Below are 13,340 nucleotides of genomic sequence, written 5' to 3'. Positions count from 1 at the left end.
AATTGTTATCAGTTGTTGGGATTGGTTCTGGTAAATTGATTGTTTTCAGTAAACTTCATCTTAACTATCCCATTTGGAAAAAAAACTCTATGCTTAAGTTTATTCATGCATTCTTAATTTGCTATATACAGCCCAATAATTATTATCAGTGAGCGGCAAAGTCGGTACCACACGGGGTTAATGACCTCAATCATCATGCTTATATGGATATGCCATGAGAGTCCTTGGATTTGTGTTGTATAACTTCCTACTACAATGTTTCTAATTTTAATAAGATACAGATATAAATCAGACTGTATATTACAGTATAATTCCTTATTATTAAACCATCATCATCATCATCATCATTTAAGAGCATGGCTCTTGTCGGTGGAGTAGACGCCAGTAAACCATGGCATTTACTAATAACTGTTTTCTATCTCTTTTGCGGTATTTTTAACTATGCACTCTTTACACAACGCAAACAATAGAAAATCCAACAGTGGCCTTCAACATGCCAGGTAGGTGGGTAAAGGGTTGTTTATCACTTTAGATAAGTATATTTGAAGCAACCCTTTAATTAACACGGCTGCTAAAAATAAAAAGTACAACTTATAATTTATATTGGATATTGGAACAATACTTGTTTAAAGTGTATTAATGTTTTTAATGAATAATGATACAAAGCATGTGTTTATTCAAATTTTAAAAGTATCTCTATAAATAAATAGACTTATATATTCTAATACTCAACTTTTTCTCACAAAATCACAGCATTTGAGTCATGTCTATATTAAGATTTCTACTTGGAATCCCACAGTGGGGCACTTTGCTGATCACTGAATATTATATACAACCCAATAATTATTATTATTATTATTATGCTCCTCCTTATGATTATTATATCCTTTAAGGATACACATTCGGGAACTTGTATTAGTTATATTTCTCTATGTGTTTGACATGCATATACCATTTAGTTACCTTGAGGCTTTCATTTTCTGAGCCAGTTATTTAAGCTTTTTTGAGAAACATTCACACAAATAAAATATCTTTATTTAAGAATATTCAAATTTGATAAAATATTATTAGTACCATTAGATATGTGTTGGTAAGTACATTAAAATCAAGTCCAAACATAATATGAATAATTGATAATATTGACATAATACTTTCAACAATTAAATTATGATTCATAATAAAATTCAAATTTATATTTGATAATGATGGAATCATTAAAAAATAGTATCATAATGGTACATTTTTATTAAGAGACTCTTTTCAAGTTTATTTTCAGTGAAAGCTTTAACTCTTCCTAGTTTTTTAATGTGAGCATTATTTTCCTAAATTCATTAAGTGCTGCTACCTCAGATTCACATTGTTGTTCTTCATGCATATGTCTAAAGCTTATCATGAACAATACTGCTAAGGCATTAAAACAATACCCAACTGCCTTTTGTTTTTGTATTAGCATATAATTACATAATTATGTTTATTCTAAAAAGAGGCTGTTTATAATAAACTACTATTGTTATTAAATCCTGAATAATAAGGCTATGATAGTTATTTGTTATTCAGGGTGTAACAAAAATAGTGGGGACTCGTTTAAGGAAAGTAATAGAAAAAAAATGGATGGGAATAAAATCTATGGGGCAGGTCTTCAATATCGGCCAAAAATCCAATTCAGCAGAAATATAGTTTCTAATTTAATTACACAAGTAAACCAGTCCAGAATACGTATATAATGACATCGAAGGGAAGTGACAAATATGTCTCAAATTCTTTTGTAAGAGATGATTTTTATTAATTTTGTACAAATTATCAACTTGTCACTGAGAATCAAAACTAAAACAACTTACACATCACACATGCATCAAAAGTCCACACAGAGTAAGACATGGTGACCACCAAGGAAACCAGCGAATGTGCCAGTATAACAAGTCATAATATCATGAAAATAGGTTATAGTAAGCGATTTGTCACTATATTTTATCCAACTTTGTTACAAATAATAGCCCAGTATAAGAGGAGTCACAATAAAGGGATTCCACTGCAGCTATCTGAAGCAAAGCTCCAGAGTCCATTTTAACTTGATACCTACCAGCTTGCCCAATTGAATATAATTGAGTATTTAAGCCTATTGTTTTCTAAGAAAAAGAATTCATATTTGAGAAGTTGATCTTCATCATAGAAATGATACTTACTTACTTCACAGGCTCTGTGACCCAAACAGGATCTTGGCCTCTGACACAAGAGAGTGCCACTCTGCCCTATCCTGCACCACTTAACGCCAGTTGGGTATTTGTAGGGTGGACAGGTCTTTTAGGACTTCGTCACTCCAGCGGCATCTGGGACGCCGAGACGGACGTTTTCCACCCGGGTGCCCTACATACACTCTTCTCACAGCATGATCCTGTCCTACCTATCTAGGTGTCTGAGCCAGCGGTGTCGTGTGGCTTTCATCTCGCCAATTATATTGGGCATCGCAATCAGCTCCTCTAACTCTCTATTGTTCCTACGCCTCCAAGTTCCATTATCATCTCTGACAGGTCCCAGAATCTTCTGCCAGATTTTCCTCTCCACCACTAAAAGCTTGCTCTCTTCTTTCTGAGTCAGAGTCTTAAGCTTCACACCCATACATCAAAATTGGCCTAATTACAGTCTTGTAGACACGAATCTTGGTTAGTCTACTGGTCAGCTTGGACACAAATTAATTTTTACAAATTAATAATTTTTTAAGATAGAAATGATAAGGTTCTAAAATAACACCAGTCCGGATTATTTTCCCATACTAATTCATCCTTTTTGGAAGTAGTCATTCATATTAGACAGCAGCAATCATATTCCCTGTCAAGATTTTGGTTACAATTTTGCAAAGATTTAAATATGTATTGCATCATTACGTTAAATATTAAGCAGTGACATAGTAATATGATACTGTTTGTGATTCATTTAATTTACATTAACTTTTCTATTTTCGACTGAAGATATTGGGTTATGGCATTAAATTAAAGCTTGAGACCTAGTGCTGCAGACGCATACGAACTATGTTCATACAATTATAGAGTGTTAGGCAGGTCAGTACTGTATATTATCAAATTTTATATATGCCTAGTCATACAAAAAAATGGTTTTCTTATGCGTGACTTTTGATCCTTAGTATTTTAAGTGATAGGGACATATGTAAGTAAGGGATATGCATCTACACATATTTTTCGCCCAGGACAGAATCCAGTTGGGACACGCGCTTAGAGTGAGGGGCTCAGTCAGGTCTTAAGTTCTGTTACAATGGTTTTGTCTGTTAAAATGTAATACAAAGCTTTAAATAAATAAATAAATGCCATGAATTGAAAGCTTGTTTTATACTGATCAAAACATAATATAATTCGTATTTTGCGTTATGCAAGATTAAAGGATGTTAAAAAAAAAATATAGAGATCAATATCACCTTGAACAGAGAGCGTACTTTTTGACATGTTTTTTTTTTATAATTTTTCCGAATGTTACATATATTTATACAAAACTGAGACAGCAAATTACGTTAAATTATATTGTAAGTAATTCAGCGTTAAATAAGCTCTCAAACCATATATATGAATAATAAGGGAACTGTTCCTATAACTTTTTTTATCTGTAAAGACCTTTGTGACAGAACTTATGAACTGACTAAGTATGTTTCTCCATACAAATGAATGTTTCCAATTACCTCATAAAGGTAATGAACTGATTAAGCTTCGTTTTCTTATTGTACATTACGTAACTGTGTCGAAAATTTAAAAGGCCATATGTACTGTATGTAAAACGTTGTATTATGATACAAGTGCGAAAAATAGGAAATTCGTAACGAGTGTGGATACATTAAAACACTGCCGAAGGGAGTGTTTTAAATCAACACGAGTTGCGAATTGCCTATTTACACATGTATTGTACATCATTTTACAGTACATATGGCCCTTTAAATTTTCGATATAGTTACGTAATCTGCTAATTTTCGCACTAGTGCGGTAAAGTAGCACCATATGTACTGGTAAAATAGTGATTGGTAGGTCAGCGATGGTTCTTAAGATGTGTTAACCGAATGGTGTTGTTATAATTTCGTTGGAGGTGTTTAAATTGGTATGTTTTATTAAAGCAATGGTGGGTTGTAATGATTTTAAATTGTTACAGGGATTTTCTGCCCCGTGGCTCCGGTATTGTAACTCGTCGTCCCTTGATTCTGCAGCTCATTCATGGAAACGCAGGTACGTTCTCGTCCTAGCATCTACATATTTAATGCACGGATTTGCACATCGAGTACCTACCAAAACCATTCTTGGCAATATAGTTGAATTAGTTGTGAACATCCTTTCCCACAGACTAGACGAAATTAATCCTTATGTTAATATAATAAGGGTGTTAAATGTGGTGACAGTGACACCTCCCGTTACTACTTAATCTTGCCTCTTCACTCGGCTCACAATTATCGCCCGAAGAATTCATTCATTAAAAAAAGGTTAGCATTTATAACAAAGTGGTTAGGATATTACATATATGAACTACTCTTTATGTGATCATAAATTGTATGTTCGCTTCCACATTCCAACAAACGTCATAGCACTCATAGCACTTATAATTACCATCCAAGTTACCATAGTAGGGATATATTATGTTTTGTGTCAAACACCTAATTTTATAATATGAAGGAATTTTATAATGTTCATTTAAAAAAATATTTGTCACATTTCTAAACCTGTGAGATCAGTAAAATAAATTTTAACACTTTCAGTACTAAGCTCCTCAGCTTGAATTTCAAGTGTTAAAATTTGAAAACTACTTTAAGAAATATCTCTATTAAGTAGTCGAATTGAGTCTTGGATGAAAAGTTTAAAACTCCATGGGAATGTATGTCACTGAGTGTGGCACATAATAGTATTTTATGCAACAGTTGTATAAGAAGGGTCAAAAAAGGCGAGTGGCGTGAGTTACAATGTGAGCCGGAGCCGAAGGAGTAGGCGAACATTGTAAAGAAATACGCCACGAGCATTTTTTGACCTACTTATACAACGTTGCATACAATACTTTTCCTACGAGTCAACAAAAATAAATCTTAATTTAGGCAAACAAAGCAAAAGTATATAGCCAAGTCGCGCGAGTATACCGTACCGCGGACGGCCGGTCAGCGACACCTTCTCGTAACTCATGAGGCCCTGGTACTTGCTACTTGGTAAATTAAATTTTTGGACAGTTTTCTCTCGGTTTTGGTCACCGTAGCCTACGGAGACTAACAAGCAACGCTAAGCGGTCTTCGTAGTCTATGGGTGTTGCTATATCACGGGTGTCACATGCGTGTTTTTGACTTATGAAGTAATTGTTTTTACTATGCAACCAAATGAATATTTTGTAAGTTGGCAGCAATGCACTTAGTTTAAAACTGTATTCGTTTTGATTTTGTTAGGTTGGTAGCCATTAATCGCGCATAGCGATTAAAAGCACAAGAGCTGTTATGAGGAATAGACAATATAGACTTTTCTTGAAATCTTTTATGTATGTTCTTATATTCGTGTCAATGAATGCATAAAAACATAACAGCAGCAGCAGAGTAGTAGTATGCATAACAGTAGAGGAGTAGGAAAAATACTTAAAGGTGTTTTGTCGTTTGTAGATAGAGGCAATAAAATATTAACTTAAAATTGTGTACATCTTCATGTATGAATAATGCACAGGTGTAGTTTTCGCGTTATGTGCACAAATTGTTACTCATTAACCTTCGGCGCTCTGACGAATGTTAAAACCAACTAATTGGCTTATTGCGTCTGCGAATTGCGAGCATACATGGAGGGAACTTCTGTATAGGTATTTCTTATCTTACTATTATATCTAACAAGACCGCTTTTCTTTTCATTGAAGACTGAACTGTTACTATACTAGGTATACTACTAACTACGTATTTGTTTTTTCGCAAATTGTCACAAATATATACAGGAGAACAGACGGATATGTCGAAACTGTAAGAGTTCTGGCAAATTTTTGTTCATATTGAAAGATAAATAAATTCCTGGTAAACCACTATAAATGACGACCGGTCTGGCCTAGTGGGTAGTGACCCTGCCTACGAAGCCGATGGTCCCGGGTTCAAATCCTGGTAAGGGCATTTATTCGTGTGATGAGCATGGATATTTGTTCCTGAGTCATGGGTGTTTTCTATGTATTTAAGTATTTATAAATATTTATATATTATATATTTCGTTGTCTAAGTACCCTCAACACAAGCCTTATTGAGCTTACTGTGGGACTTAGTCAATTTGTGTAATAATGTCCTATAATATTTATTTATTTAAATTCAATATGATCCCAATCGAACTCAAGAAAGTGTCAAGAATGACGAAATAGAAAAAAAAAAAACACTGGGATATCGTCAGCAAACGACCCCATGGTTGTGTATATCTCTAAAGGTAGCACCGCGCGGCTGGCGATGAGTACACGATACGATACCTGACGTAACCCTGTAACGACCTGAGGGCTTCCTTAACACACTTTGTACGATTCGCCTCGGCCGATTGTTTATGGGACTGAATTTTCCTCGTATCATTAAGGCAGCGAATTGGAACATTCATTTTAGTTTTTAAAGATTTCTTTCATAATACTTGAAACTTGCTTGCCGTTACAAGCCACATCCTGTGTATATGTGAATGAAAGACTGAGGAAGCGGCTATTTAACTATATCGTTAATGTTTACGAGTATTATAGAGCAGTGCAGTAGTTATGCGCGATATTATGATGTACCGTCGTGCACACTTCACTGACAATCGTTAAACCTTGTTTCAAAGATGTAAGGTCCACCGATGGTCAGGAGTGTTGTTGTTAGTACCATTGTCAACACGTCAGATCGTTTTTAAGCCTTATGACCACGAGATAAGGTCTACCACTGGCGTATTCCTGTTAGTATCTCTGCAGGCAGGATGCAGCTTCCGTATCCGATTTTTACCCAGTTCGGTGCCGAGGCTTGCACGCGATAAAATATACGACGACCGGTTTCGAAGATATCGATCTTTATTTATACAGCTTATTAAACAACTTCAACTATATTTGTGAAAAAATCTACGGTAGAGTACGAGGAATAGTGGTATTACGACAACTTCGGGTTTAGATGAATTAATCTCGAGTGACGATGCATCGGGGGTTGTGGGTGCGGGAATATATTCTACTATTCGTGTATTTTTACATTTGTTTATTGTAAAAAAGTTACCATATTATGAAATAAATTACGAAGTAATCTTCAAATGTGCTTAGAAATGTGAAAATAGTTTATTTTTGACACGTCGTACAACATTTCCACCAGTGTTGGCCGAAAGTTAATTAGAATTGAAAATATTGAAAATTAACCATTACAAATTTAACCGTAAATCGTAACGGACGGTTATTTGAATATTTTCAATTCTAATTAACGTTCAACCAACACTGATTCCCGCACCCAAAACCTCGGGGTAAGCATATTCGGCGTTTGTTTGTTACCTGTTACTAGAAACAAATTATTGTGTATTTTTTGATATAACCGCAAACTTAAACTACGAGCATAATTAATATTTTTTTTTTTTTTCGAGCGGCAATGTATTTCGTACATCATGGTCATTTGTGACAGTTGTGATGTCGCGTCATCAAATGCGACGTTTTGAGTTAGAACTAAGTAGTTATACATTGCTTACTGAATTATTTTTTATGGAATAATAATTGTAGTCCATTTTTATAAAACCTATCAAAGTGTGTCCAGTACCCCTAGTGTAAATATTTTCGACAGCGAAACGTGACGTACGCGTTTGCGTTAAGTGTCATTTTGTATGAGATTTTTGACTTTCCAAAACGTCCCGCTTGGCGCGCTGTTCAAAAACCCATAGAAAATGAGACTTAACGCAAACGCGTACGTCACGTTTCGAAATCGAATTTATTTACACTAGGGGTACTGTAGACCCTAAACTAATTACCCTTTGATTATGCGGTCATCAAAAATACACGCTGTATAAAAAACCGTCGACCTCGCTATTGCCAAAAGGTTGAAAGAAGTATGACATTAATCATACAAAACGTTTGAAGAACTCTATATGAATATACCGACTAACAAAGTCGGGTAGAGGCATTTATCACTTACCTCTTAGGAGGTGGGCGACGATGAAAACTTAGAGCGATGGTTTGAAACGTGTACTTTTCGGGTACTTTTTTACACACGAGACAACTACGCTGTGAAGACCAATAGTATTTCAAGAATGAGAACCGAGAGAGCGCCTAGCATATAGTATTCCTAATGCAAATACGTCGAATATTTTTCAACTTTTGGCAGCACACTACGTATTGTTACAAAACTATCGATCTTGACCTTGACGTTTTTTAGTTACTTACGTAAAACTACTTCCAGATTTTTATGTGGGTTTTACTAGCATTAACCTATTGTATCAATAAGTAGAAACATTTGCCACGTTAGTATAGACATCCTTGATGATAGTAGGTAATTAGAAATTACTGTGCGACATTGTCGACATAACACCCATAATTCTCTATCCACGATTTGTAGTTATGTATGTAATATCTTTTGTTCTGTAGGATGCCATATGATTGTTTTATTCGTCCTATACTAAGTTATATATTATCTACTATAGAAATAATAGAAATCAATCAAATCGTGACGCATATTTGGTATAGCATTACTGCTTATTTATATGATGATGTTCGGAAAAATCTTGATGTTACGTCTGGTGTGGTGGCATGGTTCAACTCAATCTATTATAGTTTGATGCGTACCGCCCCACGGGCATTCTGTCTTATAACTCTAATAGAACTCACATATTAGTAATTACTTTTCTTATATACAGAGTGAATTAAATTTGAGTTATGAATAATACGCCAATGCTTTTTATAGTATTTTATGCAACAGTTGTATAAGAAGGGTCAAAAAAGGCGAGTGGCGTGAGTTACAATGTGAGCCGGAGCCGAAGGCGTAGGCGAACATTGTAAAGGAATACGCCACGAGAATTTTTTGACCTACTTATACAACGTTGCATACAATATTTTTCCTACGAGTCAACAAAAATAAATCTTAATTTAGGTAAACAAATTACAGCAAAAGTATATAGCCAAGACGCGCGAGCATACCTTGTTACGCGCCCGGCCCGCCCCGGGCCGCGGCCGGCCGGTCGGCGACACCTCCTCGTAACTCATGAGGCCCTGGTACTTGCTACTTGCTAAATTAATTTTTTGGACAGTTTTTTCTCAATTTTGGCCACCGTAGCCTACGGAGACTAACAAGCAACGCTAAGCGGTCTTCGTAGTCTATGAGTGTTGCTATATTACGGGTGTCACATGCGTGTTTCTGACTTATGAAGTAATTATTTTTACTATGCAACCAAATGAATATTTTGTAAGTTGGCAGCAATGCACTTAGTTTAAAACTGTATTCGTTTTGGTTTTGTTAGGTTGGTAGCCATTAATCGCAGTAACGTTATAGCGTATAAAAGCACAAGAGCTTTTATGAGGAATAGACAATATAGACTTTTCTTGAAATCTTTTATGTATGTTCTTATATTCGTGTTAATGAATGCATAAATGACAGATAACAGTAGAGGAGTAGGAAAAATATATTAATTGACACAAGGTTAATATAATATCAAAGAAATTAAAATTCTATATTTTGATCAAAAGCCAAGACGAAAGAAGTTCAGTAGTAGTAGTAAATTACTTTACTCTTTGTTAGTAAATCACTGTGACGTACAAAAAAAAACAGGAAAAATCACACATCATTAGTACAAAGGCGAACATATCCCTTTCAGTTCAATACAGTTAAAAAAATTCTTAGGCATCCTTATGTAAAAGTCAAAAAAGTGTATAAAAATATTGAAAGTATTGGTCCTTGTATAGAATTTATTTTTCCTAGACGTTCCTTAGTCACTCGTAGCTCTATCGTAGTGGGAATCCAGTTCAAAAAGTTCTTGTTAGTGTTAGTCTAGTAGCTAGTCAGATTACGATGGGATACCTTCGAAAGTATTTACTGTTGATTATTTTTAAATATCTCTAAAATTCTCAATACCTACTAGGTTGTCACATCTGAAGTTCGATCCATACCCGTTTTGTCTGGATTTTTCTGGGAAAGCCTTTGAAATATGCCCAGGAAGATTAAATTTAAACTAATTTAATTTAATTGGCCTTTTTAGTCAATGACCCCGGGTGGCGAGGCATTAGCACGTTGACTGCATCGTTCAATTTGTTCCAATCAACTGTTACAAATTAGATAGACACTGGTTTTGATTGTATTGTAGGTCTGATCAAAAACGAATGAAAGATAACACATTACACTGTTTATCCTTTTTCCGGGAAGATAGGCACCATTCGGCCACTTTTTAGATTTTGATTTTTAGGGTACATATAGATAGATTTTTGTATTATTGTATTCCTTCCAAACATATTATGCTGATGTCATATTTTCTTTTCTCTATTAATGTGGATCTGGTTTATTTTTGCGTAATATTCCCTATCACTTTTGGAAATTTTAATACACATTCGTACAGTTTGTTCGTAATACGACTTTGCCCCTCTACGAACCTATCCCAAAGGTACGAAAATAAAAATGTGTACCTACCTATAAATCATGTACAAAAACCTACAAATTATATACATTATTATACTCGTGATCGTAGTTAATTACCATTGAGCACGAAACACTACTTCAGCCCAAATATTTACTTTGAGAGTGCAAAAATCACATTAGGTACAGTCACCAGCATAAATATATGACTGTGGGCAACCGTGCAAAAATATCTGATCTTCCATTGGAGCTATAAATATATGACGATACAACCTTTGTAAAAATATGTGATGCTTTGTGGCCGGCAAAAACATGATTACTCTGTATCCGCATAAATATCGGATCGGACCGCTTAAAAATATTTGATTACTCATGAAAATCAAAATTATGTGATTACTATCACCTGGCATATACATATATCTACTGTGAAAGCAAATACATCCGATGGTAGTTGGACCGCCTATATATCTGACACGATAATCAAAAATATGTATTCCATCTGCAAAAATTAACCGTACCTGTTTGGTATAGAGTAGTAAATTGTATGAAGTGATTTGATAATCCACGAAAACAGTGCAGACTTGTCATTGTATATGTCTGTCTCACAATTTATTCTATCAATTTGGCGAAATAAAATGGCATTTTTTTTTGTAAATTTGCATTGAAATAAAAGCTTATCGTGTCATTCACGATGACGCGCATATTTGTCAAACCTTTAATGCCGTGACAACAAGCAAGGCATGCGTCCTTGTGAATGACACGATCTTTATGTATGTGAGCAAAGTTGCTCTGATAAGGGTCGTGAACTTTAAATATTTTACCTCTACGTTTCGAGCTAGAGAAAATGATCATTCCTTAATCGCTTTATTGCCCCTTGTAGGACAGCTGCCCCACAATTGCATTCAATAAAACGCGGCAGATATTCAATAATTGTATTTTCACTTTCTTACTTATAAAACATTTAAAATAAATTATCTTGAACTTAAACCTCTATTCTCTATCTTAATAAAATAAGTGAAGCACAAACAATCCAGCACATTATAGAGGATTGCCCCCATATGCTCGCTATGCCGATGGATGACCTCCTGAAGACCTGATCATCCTTAGCGACGAGGCCATCAAGTGGCTGATTGGACTCAACCTGTATTTTTAACTGTTTGTTTTCTGTTTATTATAATATGCCATACGATTAAATAAATAAATAAGTGAAATTAACCCTAATATCGAGTATAGCCACCCTCGGCGTTTCTTATGTCTAGGCATCGGAGTTTTTATCGCATGGTAAGACTAATAGCGAGCTATGGAGTCGACATTAGCAATAAAATTCAAATCATATTCATAGTCATACTCATACATTTATTTAATTACTGATTTTAATTTTATAATCAAGGACCAGAACTTTGACGAGTTATTATTAATTTTGTCTTCGAATATATAAATATTACAATTTAGAATAAATATCATTTTTTGTAATGAGTATTTTAAGAAAATAATAACAATATGTAAAAATAATATGAATATAAATTAATCAGTACAAAAAATTGTAATTATTCTTTTATGTAATATTTATGTCCTGAAAGACAAAATTAAAGGATCATTTACAAACATTCTTGTCCTTGTAAAATTAAAATCACTAATTAAATAAATGAATGAGTATGAGTATGAATATGAGTTGAATTTTATTTCTAATGTCGACTCCATAGCTCGCTATTAGTCTTACCATGCGATAATAACTCCGAGGCCTACTTATGTCATTCAGCCTGTCTCGCATTCCAAAATGTCAAAACAGTGCTGAGTTAAAGTTGCCTTCGCTCTAGCTTGTGTGGAATCCCAGTGCTGTGTCATTATGCCCCACAAGTTTTCAATGACATTTAGGTCTGGACTTTTAGGTGGGAAGTCTAATTTTTTTTTGCTCATTAATCTAATGGCGAACAATGCGGCTGTTGTGAAAAGAACAGTTGTCCTGGATCACGTATACAGGATTGACGTCTGGATAAGTAATATGCAAAGAAGGCATTAGCACATCGTTGAGGATTTCAATAAAATCTCTGCTGTTTAGTCGACCAGTCACTTGGCACAGTTCTTCCGGCCCTGCAGACGACATCCATCCCCAAACTCCGCATGAAATACGACCTGATCTTCTATTTTCCATTACGTTTAATTCGTTATATCCGGGATTATTTACTCTCCACAATGACACTCGACCATCCATGCTTGACTGAAACACTTTTTCATCTAAAAACGCGACGTTTCTAAAATCAAAGTTTAAATATTAATTCGCAAAATCGAGTCGGAGGTCGGAGGCCGGAGGTCCTTATGTCTTTTTTGTAGCACTAGTTTTCGAGCAGGGACCAGGGACTCGATTTCTTAACCCAGCCGCTTTCAATCTTCGACGAACACTGTCGCGGGATATACTATAGTCATTTGCGACTTCGAGCGTTGAAGTTATAGGATTTTCTTGATAAAAGCGAACAATATTTTGATCTTGAATGGCTGTAGTTTTACGGGGACGACCTAAACTTTTATGGTGGTTGACATTGCCTTCTGCTTCCCATCGTGTTATCCACAATTTCACGGTATTTCTCTAATAAAAAAAAAACGAATATTAACAATATATTATTAAGTAAATTAACTGTAACGTATTCATGGAGTAGGTATTACGTAATTAACAAAAAACTAACTTACGGAAACTCCCATTACATCCATGATTTCATGAATGGGTTTATTTTCCTCGTGTATTGCAATAATTCTATGTTTCAAATGGTCATCGACTCGATAAGTCACCATGATATTAAGTTCTGTAACTGTTAAGATT

At 34.8% G+C, this 13,340-nt stretch overlaps 1 protein-coding gene across 13 annotated transcripts in view; it reads left to right on the top strand.

Annotated features, from left to right (window-relative positions):
- Positions 1–13,340, top strand: part of LOC133523492 (dynamin) — a 58,303-nt gene that overhangs the window by 1,889 nt on the left and 43,074 nt on the right. For all 13 annotated transcript variants that reach the window (XR_009800245.1, XR_009800243.1, XM_061859141.1 and 10 more), the window contains exon 2: positions 4,147–4,220. Coding sequence is in view for 11 of the 13 variants with exons in the window: in XM_061859141.1 (XP_061715125.1) it covers positions 4,147–4,220 (74 nt within the window). In the remaining 2 variants the exon portion in view is untranslated. The remainder of the gene's footprint in view (positions 1–4,146; positions 4,221–13,340) is intronic.

Source organism: Cydia pomonella, chromosome 1 (assembly GCF_033807575.1).
Source record: "Cydia pomonella isolate Wapato2018A chromosome 1, ilCydPomo1, whole genome shotgun sequence".
NCBI lineage: Eukaryota > Metazoa > Arthropoda > Insecta > Lepidoptera > Tortricidae > Cydia > Cydia pomonella.
Note: the sequence above shows the minus strand (reverse complement) of the source record. Positions and strands in the feature narration are given on the sequence as shown.